This window comes from Hakea prostrata, chromosome 11, assembly GCF_041222555.1.
Source record: "Hakea prostrata isolate BN-2017 chromosome 11, UWA_Hpros_2, whole genome shotgun sequence".
Classification (NCBI taxonomy): Eukaryota; Viridiplantae; Streptophyta; class Magnoliopsida; order Proteales; family Proteaceae; genus Hakea; species Hakea prostrata.
Window position 1 is genome coordinate 20,094,521 of NC_142610.1, and position 21,709 is coordinate 20,116,229.

Here is a 21,709-nt window from a genome sequence, read left to right on the forward strand (position 1 = left end):
ACAATTGAAATTAGTGGATTGTTGTCAATCGTGGGTTTTCTTTTCTTTTGCATGTAAAATCTTGCATGTCTCTGTGTCGATTTTCTTTTCTCTTTCGTTGTGTGGTTGTTCCTATTATTCAATCTTAACAAGGCCCACAAGAGCTAATCCCTTGAAAATAGTTGTAGCTACTAGCATAGTTAATATCACGTTGTGTAGGTGAGCCTTGGCATCCAGGTGCCACAAGCAAGTGATGTCGTGGTGTAAACTTGCATCCAAGACCCTCCAATGCCTTGGTTCACTAGGCACATTGGTTCTCTACGTTTAGGCAATGTGTGCATCTGTGCTTTTGGCCGCTGGATGCCCTGCCCGTAGTACCAAGCAACCAATCCAAATATCACAAGCATGGCATTTAATGGCGGATGCAAAGATGCACTCCTGCTGGACACAAATGATCTAGATCCTCCACCTAGATGTAGTGACAACTACGATCATTATATTTGCCCTCTTTGACCTAAAGATGATGTAGTTCATTTGTGAGATTTAATCAACATTACCCAATTTGTAATCCCAAGCTAGTCTTGTGATTTGGGCTTTGTTAGTAGTAGCCTTCCAATTTAGTTCAATTTACGGTAGTCCACTCATTTTCTTTATTTTAGGTCAACCTCCTTTGTTTCAAGTCGTTCCACTTTCACCTTCAAGGATTGCTATTGTATCCCAACGCGTATGCTTTATACACATAAATCATGTGCGCTTTGGCATTACTTCTTTTCACATTATCCCCAAAATTTGTTGGTCCCTGAAGACTTTCTTTTTAGAAAGTAAAGTCTACTTGATTGGATCCTACATCTCTCTATCACCTTCTTGTGTGTGTCTTTCCATTACTTTTTTTTTTGCCACTATCCCCAAGATTTGTTGGTCCCTGAAGATTTCTTTTTGGAAAGTAAAATCTACTTGATTGGATCCTGCATCTCTAAATCACCTTTGAAGACGAAATGCATTTCTAAATCACCTTTGAAGACGAAGACCTTGACTTCCAAATTCACAAGCCCATACACGGTAAGAATGTCTTAGGGTGATCATATCATCGTTGTACTATAAACCTCTCATTGTTTTGCAATAGTTGAAAGCACCCAGAAAAGGAAATGGCTTTCTGCAATCTTACTGTACTTGTTAGTCTGGATTTCTTCTGTTTGAACAATCTCCTATCCCTCCTGTGCTTCATTTTGCTCCTTCATCCCTGCTACTACTATGCCTCAAGTTCCAACACAACTATCGAGCAAGCTAATTCTCTCCTCAAATGGAAAGCTACTCTCAACAACCAAAGCCAGTCTGTTCTCCATTCATGGACACTACTTGATTCCAATTCCTCACAGAAATCTGACCCATGCATCAGTTGGATTGGAATTGTTTGCAATCAAGGGGAAACCATCACTGAAGTTAACTTACCAAGTATGGGCTTGCAAGGTATGGTTGAGAACTTCCCATTTCCCTCCCTTCCTACTCTTACACGTCTTGATTTCATGAATAATTCATTAATTGGTATTGTTCCCACCAACATCGCAAACCTTTTTGTTGTCAACTACCTTGATCTGTCAGGGAATCAGCTCTCAGGATCAATTCCATCTGAAATCTGTCAACTTACTAGTCTGAACATGTTGTATCTTGATACAAACAATTTCAATGGGTCGGTACCTGACGGTATGGGAAGATTGAACAACCTCGCTGTTCTCACCATGTTCTCCAACAGCCTCTCTGGTTTCATACCTGAATCTCTTGGGAATTTGACCAATCTAGGGGATCTTTCTCTATACACAAACAATCTCATTGGTTCAATCCCTAAATCTTTAGGTAATTTAAAAAATTTGCACACTTTGTACCTGTATGACAACCAAATTTCCGGTACCATTCCCCAGGAAATTGGAAACCTGACTCGGCTCAAGTGGTTGAGTTTGGAGAATAATGGTCTCATTGGTTTCATCCCTGAAGAAATTGGAAACTTGAAATCACTTATTTCTTTATACTTACCTAAGAACAATCTTATTGGTTCAATCCCAGTCTCTTTATGTAGTTTGAGAAACCTCCAAATTTTACGCCTCTTTGAGAATCAACTATCTGGTTGTATTCCTTCAGAAATAGGAAATCTAACAAGTTTGACTGAGCTAGATTTGCCCCAAAATTATCTATCTGGGTTCATACCTTCCACTTTGGGAAACTTGAAGTATCTCACTAATTTGAACTTTCTGAGTAATCAACTTTCTGGATCAATCCCTGAAGAAATAGGAAACCTTACCAAGTTGACAAAGTTGCAATTGGGATATAACAATTTCTCAGGTAGTCTACCTCAAGGACTATGCATGGGTGGATCTCTTCAAAACTTCTCTGCATCTAACAACCATCTCAGCGGTCACCTTCCAAGAGGTTTCAAAAACTGCACAAGCTTACTTAGAGTTCGGCTCCAAAATAACCAACTTGTTGTGAACTTATCAGAAGAATTTGGGGTTTATGAGAAGCTTTACCTCATTGATGTGAGCAACAATCAATTGCATGGTGAACTTTCATCAACTTGGGGACAATGCCAAAACCTGCAAGCTCTAAACTTGGCTGAGAATAATATTACAGGTAAGATACCTCCGGAGCTTGGGATGTTAAGTCAACTCCACGTTCTTGACCTTTCCTCAAATTATCTGGTGGGAGAAATTCCAAAGGAATTTAGTGGGCTGACATCTTTACTAACTCTCAGTTTAAGTGACAACCAACTTTTTGGCAGTTTACCATCAGAAGTTGGAATGATGTACAGCTTAACAAATCTTGATTTGTCATCAAACAGATTGAGTGGACAGATACCAAAAGAAATAGGGAACTGCTCTAACTTGATATTTTTGGATCTAAGCAACAATAGTTTCAATGAAAGCATTCCCTTTCAGATTGAGAATCTGATTTACCTTCAACAACTATTGGACCTTAGTCAAAATAGCCTCAGTGGAGAGATACTGTCACAGTTGAAGGATTTAAGGATCTTGGAAAAGTTAAATATCTCCCACAATCAACTCTCAGGTACCATTTCCTCTGCATTTGATGGAATGACTAGCTTGACATCTATTGATATATCTCACAACGAGTTTGAGGGTCCAATTCCAAACATCAAACCCTTTCAAAATGCTAAAACAGATGCTTTAAGAAACAACAAAGCACTGTGTGGGAATGCGAGTGGTCTACAACCATGCAAATCATCTTTGTCAAAGAGTAAAAAGAGAAACTCAGACCTTAAAATCCTGGTTGCTATCCTGGTTCCAATGTCAAGTTTGTTAGCTTTTATTATTGCTCTTTTTTGTATCTTCCCTGTCCAACGAAGAAAAAGAAATGTTGAGACAACACAATCAATCCCACCACACAAAATGGATTTATTTTCTATATGGGATTACGATAGAAGAATAGCATATCAAGAAATTGTTGAAGCAACAGAAGATTTCGATGCCAAATATTGCATTGGGACAGGAGGATTTGGAAGCGTTTACATGGCAAGGCTGTCATCGAATCAAGTAGTTGCTGTCAAAAAGCTTCATCAACCATTAGAGGATTCATATCGGAAAGCCAACATACAGGCATTCAAAAATGAGATTAGTGCATTGACAAAAATCCAACACCGAAACATTGTGAAACTATATGGATTTTGTTCTTGTGCCCAACACTCACTCTTGGTTTATAAGTATTTTGAGAGAGGAAGCTTAGCTAAGATCCTCAACAATGACAAGCTTGCATCGGAATTAGATTGGATAAAAAGGGTTAATGTTATTAAAGGTGTGGCAAATGCTTTGTCATACATGCACCATGATTGTTTGCCACCAATTATCCACCGGGATATATCGAGCAATAATATCTTGTTGGACCATGAATACGAAGTATGTGTATCTGACTTTGGCACTGCAAGACTATTAAAGCCCGATTCATCCAATTGGACTACTCAAGCGGGGACCTACGGATATGTTGCACCAGGTAATAACTTCACCATTTTCCTTATATGAAGAAATGCTACTTAATTAATTAAGTACAAGATATCTATTTAAATGTTGTTTGCATTTTATTTTTCTTGTCTTTCAGAGTTTTCCTACACTATGAAAGTGAGTCAAAAATGTGATGTTTATAGTTTTGGAGTATTAATGCTGGAAGTGGCTCTGGGAAGACATCCAAGTGAACTCATCTCAACACTATCATCACCATCATACTTAATGCTACCATCAACAAAACAAGACATATTATTAAGAGACGTGTTGGATCAGCGACTCCCCCCTCTCAAAATAGACAAGGAAAAAGAGATCTTGTCTATTATGAAGTTGGCAATCTTATGTTTAGCCAATAACCCACAGTCTCGACCTGACATGCATTATGTGTCTGAGAAAATAAAAGTCATCATCTCCTCTTGAAAATTTCGAAAGGGAAATAAGGATCTATTGTAAGTTTCAAGAGTATTTCTCAATTTTATAATTCTTTAGGTTTCTTCTAGGTTGTTTATGTACAAGTCTTGTGGGATTAGCCCACCATCTAAGACCAGTCTTTTGTATCATTCTCTTTCACTTTAATAAATCTTAGGACAAATATAGGCTTAGATAAGATTAGAAGCAAAAGTTGCAGTAATCTGTGAAGGTAAGACGCAATTATCTATCCTCTTCATTTGCACTAAACTACACTGAACAAAACACTTATCATTTTTTACATACAATAGATGTGAACTGGTAAACAAATTGATTGATAATGAAATGATATTTCGAATCAACATTGATTCTCAATATCTCTGAGGAAAGACCAAAAGAAGGTGAGGAAGTTGTGGGTTCAAAGAAATATCTACATCCACGAATTTCTGCACTACTTGGGCATAAAAAATCTCTTCTAAAGCCTTTCTCCTCTCCTTTGTCTTGATCTCAGCTATTCTCTTATAATTTTTTTGAAAAATAGATATTAGAAATCAAATTGCAACTTCACACCATGTAATAATCTATTCATAACCCATGGTTTGACATATTATTACCTGTACAAAACATGTTCAGTTCCAAAAGCAAAAGGGTCTTCTTCCTGTTTCTCAGCCTCACAGTTAGTTTTAAGTTGTTTGAGCTGCTGGTCGACAACACCCGGGACCAGATGAGGGTGGCTTTTCAAGATCTGAGCCAAGAATTGCCCAACTGGAGACAACAACCGGGACCAAATGAGGGTGGCTTTCCAAGATCTGAGCCAAGAACTGCCCAACTGGAGACTTCAATGCAAGAGGAGCGATTGGTGCTCCACCTGATTGCTGAGATGAAGATGAAGACATTACAACCATGCTTTTCCTACGTACAAAAATTGATTTCTAGTGGCCTTGATTGGAGAACGCCGGAATATATCCACATGTAGCGGCACTTTTTAAAAATGCCAGGATATGTTGACATGTGCCTCTCAGCATCTCTAACCCTACGCCAGTGCTTATTAAAAATGCCGCAATTTTTGTACCTTTTTATTTTTTATTTTTTCTACAAAAAATAATATCTTATATTAAACTCTCTAAGCTAATGCTAGAGGAAAGGAGATTAGTGTTTACAAAACAAGGTGGGGGCTGCCACCAGACACGATTAAGCTGAAATTTCTTAGAGCCACGGGCTAAGAAATCAGCAAGAGAGTTATAAGGTCTATGGACAAAGTGAAAACTTACATAAACTAAACTAGCAAAGAGCCACAGAATTTCCTAGACTAAGCCATGACTTGGCCAGTCTAGAGACTAGACCTGGCCATTTAAGGCCTTTACGGCTATGAGGCTATCTGAGAAAATTACAACCTGGTTAATATGCAAAGTACAAATAACTAAGATAACATCTCTAATTGCTTCTAATTTTGCTGCAAGTGCTGAAAAGCCAAACCCAAAAGTAACCTTTGCAAGAACAAAATGCCCTGTAGGACTCCAAACAATGTTGCTCCTCCTTGAATGCCTTGAAGACTTGTCCCACGAAGCATCTGAGAAAATCTTGAAACATGTTTGAGGTGGTGAAAGATTTGTATCTGAAGCACTACTATTGCTTGCTGAAATGTCCACGCTATCAATTGGACCTTGGAGAGAAGGATGTTCTTGCACCCACTAAATTTCGTTGAGTAACCTATTCATCCAAGTCATAGTATAGAAAGTGAAGCACTCTTGCCATTAAATAAAAATTCATTTCTTGCATACCAAATGACCCAACATAGTATACTATTGATTGTATGCACATGTTCATAATGACCAGAATCTCCAAATTTTGCATCCAAAAAATTTCAACCAATCATGAATAGAGTTACCTACAAATTCATCGATGTCAATTCTAAGGGGAGAAGCTCTCCAACAAGCTTTTGCAAACTCACAATGGAATAATGCATGAATAGTAATTTCCACATGTGAAACACATAAGACATAGAGGTGAAGGACTACTATTTCTATTAAAAAGGGTTTGTTGAGTTGCAATACCATTATGAGCCGCCTTCCATAAGAAGGTTTTGATTTTTGGCAAGGATTTGATTTTCCAAAGTCTTCCCCAGTTCTCATTTGCTGAGAGAGATGATTGGGCTTGAGAATGGTTAGTAGTGTCTTTAGAACAGTGATATGCAGACTTCACTAAGAAAGATCCGTTATTAGATAAAATTGGGATAGATAAGATAGCTTGCTTTTCATCATGGTTAAACAAAAAATCTTGCATTTGAGAATTTCATTTTTTGTTAGGCCAATCAATAAATTCATGTATAAAAATAGGCCCGAAAGGGGTTGGGTCCCTTGAAGCGAAGGAAGAGGGAAGATGGGGTATCCAAGGATCTAGGAACACTCTTGTAGATAGGACATTTTCTATTCTACGAATCAAACATTTTTTTAGAATTTCCCGCCCCATTAAAATGTTTTTCCACCCCTAAGATGCTTTTTTTGACACCTGGACTTCTAAGAAGATTGAATCTTTCAAATATTCTCCCCTCATTGTTCTTGCCCAAAGTGAGTTTGGATTTGTAAGGAGCCTCCATCCTTGTTTAGCCAATAGGGCTTTATTAAACGAATGAAGGTCCCTAAACCCCAAACCACCTTGTTTCTTTGATTTGCACAGTATGTCCCAATTAATCCAATTAATTCCTATGGTTCCTTTATTTTTTCACCAAAACTTCCTTAAGAGGCTAGAAAGCTTATCACTCATCTCTTTAGGGATTAAGAAATTTGACATTGTGTATGTTGGCAAAGCAATTGCAACTGCTTTTGTGAGAATTTGCTTCCCTGCTTGAGATAGAAGTTTCACTTTCCATCCATGTAATTTTTCCTATAGCCTCTCGTATAGATAAGAAAAAACTTGGATTTTTTATTTCCCAATGTTTGAGGATAAACCCAAGTAGACTCCATGAGAAGTAACTTCAACTATGTTAAGGAACTTTGAGATCTTTTGTGAGGATAAGTCTTTATTTCTTGCTGGATAGAGCACTAACACCATTCTTTTCTTTAAATTTGAAAGTTGAAGTTTCCTTTTTTAAAGGTGTCAGAGAGATGTATGATCCAAAAGCAAACAAGTTTTCCTTAAAGGTATAAAAAATCTTCACACTCTTTGAAAATCTATTGGATGTGGTGGTCTTTTTATGGTTTGGAGCTGAGAGAGATAGATGATCTACACAAAGCGTGTGGGGTAGTCAACAAGCCCATAAAGATACATGGAAGGAAGACTTCTCTTTCTCCTTCAATATGAATAGGAGTCAACAAATATCTACTTTTCCTGGGGTGTAATGTTAGAAAAGCAACATTAAAGCATATGTAAAAGAGATTTTCATCCACTACCAAAAAAGCATTGGTGTAAAAGACACGAATCCACTACTGCACTCTTTTTTCTACCAAAAAAAAATCAAATCCATTCCAAGGTTTTAGATGGATTGACATGCTTTCAAAGTTAATTTCACGGTCATCCTGGCATTTTGGCTTGTTCTAAAATCCATTCCAAAAACTTTGGATCCAAAGACCCCCTTACATTATGAATTAATTTCTACTATGTCCTTTTCATCAGGTGCATTTTGATTGATTTTTCACTAACATTCTATAATAGGTGAGAAGATCCTTCAATGATGAAATTAAATTTTTTGTATTTATATTTCAGTAAAAGAATTTGTACTTGGTGTTCAATAATTGATGGAAAGTAATAAATTGAAAACATTTTTTTTCTTCAACCAAAGACACAAAGATTGGTTATTATATTAGGGGTAACTTTCATCTGAATTCAAGTAATTTTTTACTCAAATATGCCAACTTACATTTGCCTTCCTTGTGGTGGTATCTAAAAAAGTAAAAGACAAACTATAAATTTTAGGACTAAAATACCCTTATATCCATTCAACCGTTAGACTACGTCATATAGAAAAGCTTCGATCCAATGGTCCAAATAGAAAACATGAATTTACTTATTATTTAAGAAAAATTTCAGGACCACCCTAAAATATATAGCAAAAATCATAGACACCCAAAAATTTATCACGTTGGTAGACACCCCCAAAATGTCTTATAAAATGACACAATAGAACATTCTGTGAGTAGATTCTTGTTAAGTCATGGTTAGATAATTCATAATTTCTAACTGTCCTTAATGTATTGTGAATTTACAGTATTACCCCACCACAATGTCAGATTCACCCGTCCGTCAGGGGTTTATTTTTTATTTGTACTTCAATAAAGGTAAACCTTCCCACGTCAGGAGTTTTATTTTTATCTCAATAAAGATAAACCCCACCACTCAGTGTGGTTTACGCGTCAAGGGTTTATTTTTTGTTCTTATTTCAATGAAGGTAAACCCTATCAACTTTGACGTCAACCACCGATTTAGGCAGTGCTAGCCTTGATATGGTTTTGTTATAAATATCATTCTTTCTGAATTCTAAAGATCATACGAATGATTCCATCAAGTGCGTGAGAACCTCACCATTCTCAAGGGCTTACCTGTTAGCTTTGAACCTTGCCTTTTCAATCCTCCTCCCCCAATCAGTAATGGAAACTCTGAACCCTCGCCTCTGTGTTATGACTTTGATGATTTGGTTGATATGTCTTGCTCTTTCTTTACCAGCTTTATCTGTTCGACCAAACAGTGGGTTTCAAAATTATCCCATTAATCCTCCCACCACCAAGCTGGATCTAGATCCAGGTTTTGTTACAGTGGAGCATGGTGGAGCTCTGGCAACAGATTTATCAGTTCGTCGTCCGAAGCCTCCTAGCTGTAATCCACAGCCTCCAAACAGGGGTGGGGGCACCGACATGTGCCCCTAATGCTATCCTTAAGCTTGGAGTTTTTTAATTCATTTTGGGATATAGCTTCCTCCGAGCTGGCTTAAGTACAACTCAACTACGTCATTAGGATAATATGTATGTTGAGATATATGACGGCCAGGGCTTTGTCTCTTCGACTCGAAGGGGATTCAAACTCTTATTTTTAAGTTTTCAGTTTATGATATGTATCTTAGATCTCTTTCCTAGATAACTCTCTTTCCTTTTTTTTTTTTTTTTTTTTCCTCAGTGGAGGGACCAATATGCTGTATTTGAAGAAAATGAAATAAAATAAAAGTAAGCTTTCTTATAAAATTAAGATCCATGACAATTTGATCCACAAACACCTGAAGCACTCCCAGATCCAAGCTTCCTACAAATTAACCAAAAATTATGTTCATATATGGATCCATCATACACGCCGGTTTAACAAATTTTGGATTAGGTTTGGTGGTAGGCTGGTGAGACGATCTTTGCTGTTGGGTGTAGATGAAATTAACCAGACGAGATGCAAGGCAGATTGAGAAAACAATCGAAGTGATAAAAATAAAAAGGATTCAGAGTCGCCATTACTAGGCAATAAGGATGAGAAGTGAACTTTCATAGCTCTTACATGGTTAAAAAGAAGATAACATGGAAGGCTATTTACAAGCATTGTTTGTCATGTAATTCATGTTCGTGCAAATTCTATGGGTCATGCGTGTATAGCGGCGATGAGCTGTACGGGACATCTCAGGTAGGGGGTGTGTGCCATGCTGGTTTAGTGATGGCGGTAACAAAAGCATCCCTGGAGGGGATGTGGGCCATGCAGTAAGGTATGGTGGATACACAGAGACGGGTGATTGCAGATAGACATCATCAGCGGTTTTCTTCAAAGTGGTTTGCAGAATTCAAGCTAAGGTGGAGATTGTTGGGTTTGGGTGGCTTGTATTCTATGGGTCAATGTAATTATGGTTTTGCTTGTATTTATAATTGGTACAGAGTTTGGGTCAATTTTTAATATTGGGGTAAAATTGTAATTACATTGGGATTAGGGTTTTAGGTTTTCCTATAAATAAGCTCTGTGGGATAACCTATATACATCAATCTCTGTAGGAGATTGGTTAATCAGTTCCTGTAGAGGATTGGGAAACCCATCCTGAGGATAAGGATGGGGGCAAGCAAAGGGTAGCACTTTGTGGGTGTGAGAGTGGTGTGAGGTTTCCTGGAAATAGTGGAACTCTTTTTCTCTCTGGTGGACGTAGGCATGGTTTTGCCGAACCATGTTAAATTCCCTTGTGTGTTTTGTTTGTGTTCTTCTCTGTTCGTGGTTGTGCATCCATTATTCCAAACAAATTATTGGGGAGACAAAAAAATTTCCAGTTTATTTGTCATCTTGAATTCTAATCACATCATCTAAATGATGTGAGAGAAATTTGAACGTACTCGATCCATATATAGGATTGACAGCAACCTGTCTTTCTCACTTGGTTTGACGAAGTCTTAGTTTGCTGCTAAGGGCTAGAGATGTAAGTCACAGACAAATGCTTGCCCTGGCTTGCAGAAGGTGTGATACACGCATGCAAATTTTAAAATTGCATTTCATTTCATTTTCATGTGCTCTCGAGTTGTGTTTAAGCCGTCAAAAAGTGTGTAGTCTTTTTAGTCTAGACATATACATCCAAGGAAGACTTCTGGGTCTCTGCCGACATGCATAGGTGGGAGTCTATTTTTCATGGGGTATAATGTTAGGGGAAAAAAAAAGCAAAGGAATACATACAAGACAAGTTTTATGTGGTTCATCCAAATTAAGGTTCTAACACTCTTTGCTTGACAAGTAAGACTCTAATTGGTATAGTTCTTACCCTGATCTTTAGTTTCCCTTGCTACACTGTAGATTCCTTAGTGGGCACTTCATTCTCGTTAATTCGATATCAAATATCCCGCTTAGGTAGAACACGACCCTAGATTCCAAGTCATTTCCAACCCTAGATCATTTCATTATCTTGAGGACACAGGTCCGTGCTTGATCAAAAGATCATGAACCTGATTGAACCAGCAGTTCAACACTGAGTCGGAAATTGTACAACAGGATCAAAATTTTCCAAGACACCAACGTTTGCCTTCTTATCATCAGACTACACTATAAAGAGAAGGGAAAGAAGATGCAAAGTGCTCTTGCGAAGAAAGTTTTCAGAGAACATTCAAAGCTATTATAGGTGAGTGAGAAGCTATATAAAATTATAAAGAAGCCCTACTAATAATTTTGGTTGCTAAAACCAGCAAATCGGCCATTATATGCTGCATAATAAGATTCGGGATCAGCGATCCCGACGAGGGACGCTTCTCGACTATAAAAAACAATGGGGCCCACGGTGAAAAACACTTTTTGAATAGAAAAAAAAATTAAAATTTCACGTGTGGATCCCCGCTATGTTGTGGTTGGGAAGTGCTCCCCCGACGGGGAGATGATCCCGATTCGCATAATAATGTGTAAAAACAGTGCTTGGCATCATATTCCAAAGACTTAGGTGTGTAGCACTCAAATGTGAAGTCATTTTTTATACAGAAAACAAAATGTCAAAATCATTTTTTCACTTCTTGTGTGCGTGGCTACAAAAGCAACTCTCAAGTGTCGATTCAATTCTTTTAACTTTAACCAAAAAGAAATCAATTTTTAACTTTATGGAAGACAGCTACTCAGACGAGATGTACTCGTCTCTTCGACACAGGCAGTCTGACATCATCTTGTTGTTTTTCTTCAGTTCTTCACTTCTTCTGAGTTCTTCTTCATCAAAGCAAGGATTTCGCTGGTGATAGAAATATTTCGACCATGAAGCTCAACATGGAGATGATTTATTTAGTTGATCGAACCAAAGAGACAAAGAAGAACACGTAACATAAATGTAGTGGTAGCAATCAATCAGTCTCTGATGATATTTTGGAGGTTCAGTGCCGATTTCCGTAGATTCGGCATCTTTCCAGCGATATTTAGCGATTTTCCGGCGGTATTGTTTAAATTTCGTTTTTCGGTGCATTTTCAGTTTGCTTGCTACTCGCCAAACCGGGGTGAAATTCATTGAAAATTGGCGAATTTCGCCGAAATGAAGTTCCATGGTTTTAACTAAAGTTAATATCGAGCGAAATACAAATGTGACTCTCTGTATGCAAACCCAAGTACCAATGTAAAGAGGATACAATACAACTAGCTAAAAGTTGATTTTCAAAACTTTTCCATTATTTCCGTGCATGTATGGTCATGTGCAATTCTTACTCGTGTTATATATATATATATATATATATATATATATATATATATATATATATATATATATATATATATATATATATATATATATATATATATATATATATATATATATATATATATATATATATATATATATATATATATATATATATATATACTAGTTAGAACTCGCACGTGCAAATGCATGTTGTTGTCTCTACTCTTTTAAATGCTAGTTGATCAATTGGTCTACAGCTGAGGGAATCCTAAGCCAATTTTACATATAATGAGTGTCCGGTGTGAGTTGTCTTTGTTAGTCGTCATATTTGTTTTAATACATTTGATGGTTCATAGTTTCGGAACTTATGGCGGGTAAGGTTGCATACATATGTTACTCACCAGATATCAACTTAGAGTTGATGTGATTAGGTTTTTGATCTTCCAAATTGCACATGATCCCATATATTTCTTAACGTGTGCAACAAATAGAGATATTGAATATTTTAGAACCAAACTGATTTTTCAACAATAATGTAGAAATTATTTGCTACAGGTATACATTTTCATGGGTACTACTTGTTGTCGTCAAAATTTAAAGTGTAGAAATCTATAAAAATGAAGCTAACACACTTTGAAATTTAAATATTTGGCTTAGAAAATTGCTATTTGATCAAGGTATGATAATGATTGATGATTATGTCAAAATTTATGTATTTATAATACTGATAATTTGTCAAATATCGCTATATGTGTCTAATATTTGAACCCTAAACAATAGAGGGGGGGGGGGGAGTTCTCCCTTGAAAATAGTTGTAGCTACTAGCATAGTTAATATCACGTTGTGTAGGTGAGCCTATGCATCTAGGTGCCTTAAGCTAGTGTTGTCTTGGTTTAAACTTGCATCCAGGGCCCTCCAATGCCTCGGTTCACTAGGCACGTAGGTTCTCTACGTTTAGGTAAGGCGTGCATCTATGCGTCTGGCTGCTGGATGCTGGATGCATGCCTTGCTCATAGTACCAAGCAACCAATCCGAATATCACAGGCATGGCATTCAATGACGGAGGCAAAGATGCACTCTTACCTGGACACAGAGGATCTAGATCCTCCACTTAGATGCAGTGACAACTAAGATCATTAGACTTGCCCTCTTTGACCTAAAGATGATGTAGTTCATTTGTGAGGTTTAACCAACATTACCCAATTTGTAATCCCAAACTCAACGAAATCTTGTTCATTCTTTATTTGTACATAGATTCGTGAGAAATTCAGCTAGTCTGTGATTTGGGCTTTGTTAGTAGTAGCCTTCCAATTTCGTTCAATTAATGGTAGTTCACTCATTTTTTTTTTTAATTTTAGGTCAACCTTCTTGTTTCAAGTCGTTCCACTTTCACCTTCAAGGATTGCTATTGTATCCCAACACGTATGCTTTATACACATAAATCTTGTCTTGCATGTGCGCTTTGGCATTACTTTTTTTCACATTATCCCCAAAATTTGTTGGTCCCCGAAGACTTTCTTTTTAGAAAGTAAAGTCTACTTGATTGGATCCTACATCTCTCTATTACCTTCTTGTGTGTGTCTTTGCATTACTTTTTTTTGCCACTATCCCCAAGATTTGTTGGTCCCTGAAGATTTCTTTTTGGAAAGTAAAATCTACTTGATTGGATCCTACATCTCTAAATCACCTTTGAAGACGAAGACCTTGACTTCCAAATTCACAAGCCCATACACGGTAAGAATGTCTTAGGGTGATCATATCATCGTTGTACTATAAACCTCTCATTGTTTTGCAATAGTTGAAAGCACCCAGAAAAGGAAATGGCTTTCTGCAATCTTACTGTATTTGTTAGTCTGGATTTCTTCTGTTTGAACAATCTCCTATCCCTCCTGTGTTTCATTTTGCTCCTTCATCCCTGCTACTCCTATGCCTCAAGTTCCAACACAACTATCGAGCAAGCTAATTCTCTCCTCAAATGGAAAGCTACTCTCAACAACCAAAGCCAGTCTGTTCTCCATTCATGGACACTACTTGATTCCAATTCCTCACAGAAATCAAACCCATGCATCAATTGGATTGGAATTGTTTGCAGTCAACGGGAAACCATCACTAAAGTCAATTTATCAAGTATGGGCTTGCAAGGTATGGTTGAGAACTTCCCATTTTCCTCCCTTCCAACTCTTACACGTCTTGATTTCATGAATAATTCAATATCTGGTATTGTTCCCACCAACATCGCAAACCTTTCTGTTCTCAACTACCTTGATCTGTCAGGGAATCAGCTCTCAGGATCAATTCCATCTGAAATCTGTCAACTAACTAGTCTGAACATGTTGTCTCTTGATTCAAACAATTTCAATGGGTCGGTACCTGACTGTATGGGAAGATTGAACAACCTCGTTGTTCTCAACATGTTCTCCAACAGCCTCTCTGGTTTCATACCTGAATCTCTTGGGAATTTGACCAATCTAGTGGGTCTTTTTCTGTACGAAAACAATCTCATTGGTTCAATCCCTAAATCTTTAGGTAATTTGAAAAATCTGCACACTCTGTACCTACATGACAACCATCTTTCTGGTACTATTCCCCAGGAAATTGGAAACCTGACTCAACTCAATTCGTTGAGCTTGGTGAATAATAGTCTCATTGGTTTCATTCCTGAAGAAATTGGAAACTTGAAATCACTTATTTCTTTATACTTACCAAAGAACAATCTTAGTGGTTCAATCCCAGTCTCTTTATGTAGTTTGAGAAACCTCAAAATTTTACACCTCTTTGAGAATCAACTATCTGGTTGTATTCCTTCAGAAATAGGAAATCTAACAAGTTTGACTGAGCTAGATTTGTTCCAAAATTATCTATCTGGGTTCATACCATCCACTTTGGGAAACCTGAAGTATCTCACTAATTTGAACTTTCTGAGTAATCAACTTTCTGGATCAATCCCTGAAGAAATAGGAAACCTTACCAAGTTGACAAAGTTGCAATTGGGATATAACAATTTCTCAGGTAGTCTACCTCAAGGATTATGCATGGGTGGATCTCTTCAAAACTTCTCTGCATCTAACAACCATCTCAGCGGTCACCTTCCAAGAGGTTTCAAAAACTGCACAAGCTTACTTAGAGTTCGGCTCCAAAATAACCAACTTGTTGCGAACTTATCAGAAGAATTTGGGGTTTATGAGAAGCTTTACCTCATTGATGTGAGCAACAATCAATTGCATGGTGAACTTTCATCAACTTGGGGACAATGCCAAAACCTGCAAGCTCTAAACTTGGCTGAGAATAATATTACAGGTAAGATACCTCCGGAGCTTGGGATGTTAAGTCAACTCCACGTTCTTGACCTTTCCTCAAATTATCTGGTGGGAGAAATTCCAAAGGAATTTAGTGGGTTGACATCTTTTCTAACTCTCAATTTAAGTGACAACCAACTTTCTGGCAGTTTACCATCAGAAGTTGGAATGATGTACAACTTAACAAATCTTGATTTGTCATCAAACAGATTGAGTGGACGAATACCAAAAGAAATAGGGAACTGCTCCAACTTGATGTTTTTGGATTTAAGCAACAATAGTTTCAATGGAAGCATTCCCTCTCAGCTCGGGAATCTGACTTACCTTCAACAGCTATTGGATCTTAGTCAAAACAGCCTCAGTGGAGAGATACCGTCAAAGTTGAAGTATTTAAAGATCTTGGAAAAGTTAAATATCTCCCACAATCAACTCTCAGGTACCATTTCCTCTGCATTTGATGGAATGACTAGCTTGACAACCATTGATATATCTCACAACAAGTTTGAGGGTCCAATTCCAAACATCATAGCCTTTCAAAATGCTACAACGGATGCTTTAAGAAACAACAAAGCATTGTGTGGGAATGCAACTGGTCTGCAACCATGCAAATCATCCTTGTCAATGAGTGAAAGGGGAATCTCAGACCTTAAAATCTTGGTTGCTATCATGGTTCCAGTGTCAGGTTTGTTAGCTTTTCTGTTTGCTCTTCTTTGTATCTTCCATGTCCAACGAAGAAAAAGAAATGTTGAGACAACGCAAACAGCCGCATCCCAAAGAATGGATTTGTTTTCTATATGGAATTATGATGGAAGAGTAGCATATCAAGAAATTGTTGAAGCAACAGAGGATTTTGATGCCAAATATTGCATTGGGATAGGAGGATTTGGAAGTGTTTACATGGCAAGGCTGTCAACGAATCAAGTAGTTGCCGTCAAAAAGCTTCATCAACCATTGGAGGATTCATGTCAGAAGGCCAACATACAGGCATTCAAAAATGAGATTAATGCATTGACAAAAATCCAACACCGAAATATTGTGAAACTATATGGATTTTGTTCTTGTGCACGACACTCACTTTTGGTTTACAAGTATTTTGAGAGAGGAAGCTTAGGTAAGATCCTCAACAATGACAAGCTTGCATCGGAATTAGATTGGGTAAAAAGGGCTAATGTTATTAAAGGTGTGGCAAATGCTTTGTCATACATGCACCATGATTGTTCGCCACCAATCATCCACCGGGATATTTCGAGCAACAATATCTTGTTGGACCATGAATACGAAGCATGTGTATCTGACTTCGGCACTGCAAGACTATTAAAGCCCGATTCATCCAATTGGACTACTCAAGCGGGGACCTACGGATATGTTGCACCAGGTAATAACTTCACCATTTTCCTACTATGAAGAAATGTTACTTAATTAATTAAGTACGAGATATATATTTAAATGTTGTTTGCATTTTATTTTTCTTGTCTTTCAGAGTTTGCCTACACTATGAAGGTGACTCAAAAATGTGATGTTTATAGTTTTGGGGTATTAATGCTAGAAGTGGCTCTGGGAAGACATCCAAGTGAACTCATCTCAACACTATCATCACCATCATACTTAATGCTACCATCAACAAAGCAGGACATATTATTAAGAGATGTGTTGGATCAGCGACTCCCCCCTCCCAAAATAGACATGGAAAAAGAGATCTTGTCTATTATGAAGTTGGCAATCTTATGTTTAGCTAATAACCCACAGTCTCGACCTGACATGCATTATGTGTCTGAGAAAATAAAAGTCATCACCTCCTCTTGAAAATTTCGAAAGGGAAATAAGGATCTGTTGTAAGTTTCAAGAGTATGTCTCTGTTTTATAACTCTTTAGGTTTCTTCTAGGTTGCTTATGTACACGTGTGTATCGTTTTTCTATGAAGGGGTCTTGTGGGATTAGCCCACCATCTAAGACCAGTCTTTTGTATAATTCTCTTTCACTTTAATAAATGCTTAGGACAAATATAGGCTTAGATAGATTAGAAGCAAAAGTTGCAGTAATCTGTGAAGGTAAGACGCAATTATCTATCATCTTCATTTGCAGTAAACTACACTGAACAAAACACTCATCATTTTTTACATACAATAGATGTGAACTGGTAAACAAATTGATTGATAATGAAATGATATTTTGAATCAACATTGAGTCTCAATATCCATGAGAAAGACCAAAGAAGGTGAGGAAATTGTGGGTATCAAAGAAATATCTACATCCATGAATTTCTGCACTACCAGGGCACAAAAAATTCTCTTCTAAAGCCTTTCTCCTCTCATTGAACCCTTTTAATTCCTGTAGTGACAGATGTCCAGACCTTGGGACTTAAGTCTCATTGAGTTCATATTAACCCCACCAATCGCATGCACTGAGAAGCATTTAACTTTTAACATAGATAATGAGGAGTGCCAAACCTTGTATGATGAGTGATTCTAAGAGTATAAAGAGTCAAACTCAAGACCTCACATTTCATTAGGAAATCATCCCTTGACTATTCCCTTGAGATAAAACACATAAAAAATAAAAAAAAATTAAGGGAATAGTAATTACTATTGTCCCTGATCATTACTATAGCTTAATTATTAAAAAGACCTTACTTTTTATGAAATTACTGTAACCCCCGGTTCTAATGGTGTTATGAGATCGTTACAATTTAATGTTTAATTTCTATTTTGCAATTCAAAAATTAAGAAGTCAAAAGACAATATTATCCTCATTTATTTTTATTTTATTTGGGGGGGGGGGGGGGGAGAAGCATATGAAATACCAAATGTACATTTGTATTCTAATCATTTTGGGTTCCAAAATATAAACACTTCCTAAATTATGTTTTGTTTTGTTTTTTTTTTTTTTTTTTTAAAAAGTAAGGAACTTCCTAAAATGATAAGGTCAAATTACACCGTAAATAAATAAAAATTTATTTAAAGTAGGAACTTTCTAAAATTGATAACATCAAATTAGAATTTCAATAACAAAAATAAAAAAATAATAAGTAACCATCTTTTTATTATCTTATATTTTAAATCTCGATTTTGGGTTTTATCAAGAGAAAGGAAGGAGTTGGGTTGAGGGTCATCAAGAGGAAGAGAAAGATCCTTTTTTTTTTCCCCCTTGGGCAAAGTAAGAGGAGAAGACCAGTTTTTGTTTTTGTTTTTGTTTTTTGTTCATTAGGATTAATTTTTTCCTAATTGTTAAGGGATGTAATTAATTTATATAAGTGTAAATAAGTAATATAAAACCTTAGGGTTACTTTGGGATCTTTAAATAAATAAAAATGCAACATCATCACTTAACTAACAAAGTTTAAATGGTAGGGGTCAACAGTAATTAGAAGAAAGTTTAAGTTGCATTAACAATTTAAAAAAGTCTACGAGACAAAATAATAATTAAGCTATAGTACAAGAGGACAACAATAATTATCCCTATACTTTTTAATCTTTATATTTGAATTGTCTGAACATGGTTTACGAATACTCCATTGCCTTATTGACTATATCTATTGCAAAATCTTTATTTCCTGCTGAATAGAGCACTTAACACCATTCTTGTCTTTAAATTTGAAAGTTGAAGCTTTCCTTTTTAAAGGTGACAAAGAGATGTATGATCCAAAAGCAAACAGGTTTTCCTTAAAGGTATAAAAAATCTTCACGCTCTTTGACAAACTATTGGATGTGGTGGTCTTTTTATGGTTTGGAGCTGAGAGAGATAGATGATATACACAAAGCGTGTGGGGTAGTCAGCAAACCCATAAAGATACATCGATGGAAGACTTCTCTTTCTCCTTCAATATGAATAGGAGTCATCAAATATCTACTTTTCCTGGGGTATAATGTTAGAAAAGCAACATTAAAGCATATGTAAAAGAGATTTTCATTCACTACCAAAAAAGCATTGATGTAAAATACACGAATCCACTACTGCACTCTTTTTTCACTTGTCAAGGGAACATTTTGTTCTCTCCTCGTGAAAAAATGGATCCCCATGATTAGATAATTCATAATTCTTAAATGTCCTTAATGTATTGTGACTTTATAGTACTTTCCCACCGTAATGTTAGATTCACCAAGGGTTTATTTTTTATTTTTACTTCGATAAAGGTAAACCTTCCTGTGTCAGGGGTTTTATTTTTTTATATATTTATATTTCAATGAAGATAAACCCTCAGTGTCTAGGGTTTACGCGTCTAGGGTTTATTTTTTGTTGTTATTTCAATGAAGGTAAACCCTATCACTATGCGTGGTTCACGTGTAAGGGAACATGTTGTTCTCTCTTAAAACTTTGACGTCAACCACCCATTTAGGCAGTGCTAGCTTTGATATGGTTTTGTTATAAATATCATTCTTTCTGAATTCTAAAGATCATACGAATGATTCCATCAAGTGCGTGAGGACCTCACCATTCTCAAGCCTGTTAGCTTTGAACCTTGCGTTTTCAATCCTCCTCCCCCAATCAGTAATGGAAACTCTGAACCCTCGCCTCTGTGTTATGACTTTGATGATTTGGTTGATATGTCTTGCTCTTTCTTTACCAGCTTTATCTGTTCGACCAAACAGTGGGTTTCAAAATTATCCCATTAATCCTCCCACCACCAAGCTGGATCTAGATCCAGGTTTTGTTACAGTGGAGCATGGTGGAGCTCTGGCAACAGATTTATCAGTTCGTCGTCCGAAGCCTCCTAGCTGTAATCCACAGCCTCCAAAAAGGGGTGGGGGCACCGATCGGAAAAATCCTAACATGTGCCCCTAATGCTATCCTTAAGCTTGCTGGAGTTTTTTAATTCATTTTGGGATATAGCTTCCTCCGAGCTGGCTTAAGTACAACTCAACTACGTCATTAGGATAATATGTATGTTTAGATATATGACGGCCAGGGCTTTGTCTCTTCGACTCCAAGGGGATTCAAACTCTTATTTTTAAGTTTTCAGTTTATGATATGTATCTTAGATCTCTTTCCTAGATAATTCTCTCTTTCCTTTTTTTTTTTTCCTCAGTGGAGGGACCAATATGCTGTATTTGAAGAAAATGAAATAAAATAAAAGTAAGCTTTCTTATAAAATTAAGATCCATGACAATTTGATCCACAAACACCTGAAGCACTCCCAGATCCAAGCTTCCTACAAATTAACCAAAAATTATGTTCATATATGGATCCATCATACACGCCGGTTTAACAAATTTTGGATTAGGTTTGGTGGTAGGCTGGTGAGACGATCTTTGCTGTTGGGTGTAGATGAAATTAACCAGACGAGATGCAAGACAGATTGAAAAAACAATCCAAGTGATAAAAATAAAAAGGATTCAGAGTCGCCATTACTAGGCAATAAGGATGAGAAGTGAACTTTCATAGCTCTTACATGGTTAAAAAGAAGATAACATGGAAGGCTATTTACAAGCATTGTTTGTCATGTAATTCATGTTCGTGCAAATTCTTGGGGAGACAAAAAAACAATTTCCAGTTTATTTGTCATCTTGAATTCTAATCACACCATCTAAATGATTTGAGAGAAATTTGAACGTACTCGATCCATATATAGGATTGACAGCAACCTGTCTTTCTCACTTGGTTTGACGAAGTCTTAGTTTGCTGCTAAGAGCTAGAGATGTAAGTCACAGACAAATGCTTGCCCTGGCTTGCAGAAGGTGTGATACATGCATGCAAATTTTAAAATTGCATTTCATTTCATTTCACGGATATATATATTCGGTTACCCTTGCTAGCTGCTCTATAGATTCCTTGGTGGTGTATCATTCTCGATGATTTGATATCAAATATCCCAAGCTCTGATCTCTCTACAAAATAGATTCCAAGTCCTTTCCAACCATAGTTTAGAAGATCCCAAGCTCTGATCTTCTCTAGCTTCCCTTGTGGGGGATTCTCAGGCAAAAATTAAAGTCCCCTGTGTAGTA

The 21,709-nt window shown here is 36.9% G+C and overlaps 2 protein-coding genes across 2 annotated transcripts; both read left to right on the forward strand.

The window, feature by feature from the left end:
- The first annotated feature begins 1,102 nt into the window (after positions 1-1,102).
- Positions 1,103-4,659, forward strand: LOC149000710 (uncharacterized). The gene is made up of 2 exons (XM_089141042.1): positions 1,103-3,975; positions 4,081-4,659. Exons 1-2 carry the CDS (start codon positions 1,125-1,127, stop codon positions 4,401-4,403), a joined length of 3,174 nt encoding a protein of 1,057 aa, XP_088997168.1. The 5' UTR covers positions 1,103-1,124; the 3' UTR covers positions 4,404-4,659.
- Positions 4,660-14,280: 9,621 nt separating this feature from the next.
- LOC149000711 (uncharacterized) lies at positions 14,281-17,861 on the forward strand. The gene is made up of 2 exons (XM_089141077.1): positions 14,281-17,145; positions 17,251-17,861. Exons 1-2 carry the CDS (start codon positions 14,295-14,297, stop codon positions 17,571-17,573), a joined length of 3,174 nt encoding a protein of 1,057 aa, XP_088997203.1. The 5' UTR covers positions 14,281-14,294; the 3' UTR covers positions 17,574-17,861.
- Positions 17,862-21,709: the final 3,848 nt, after the last annotated feature.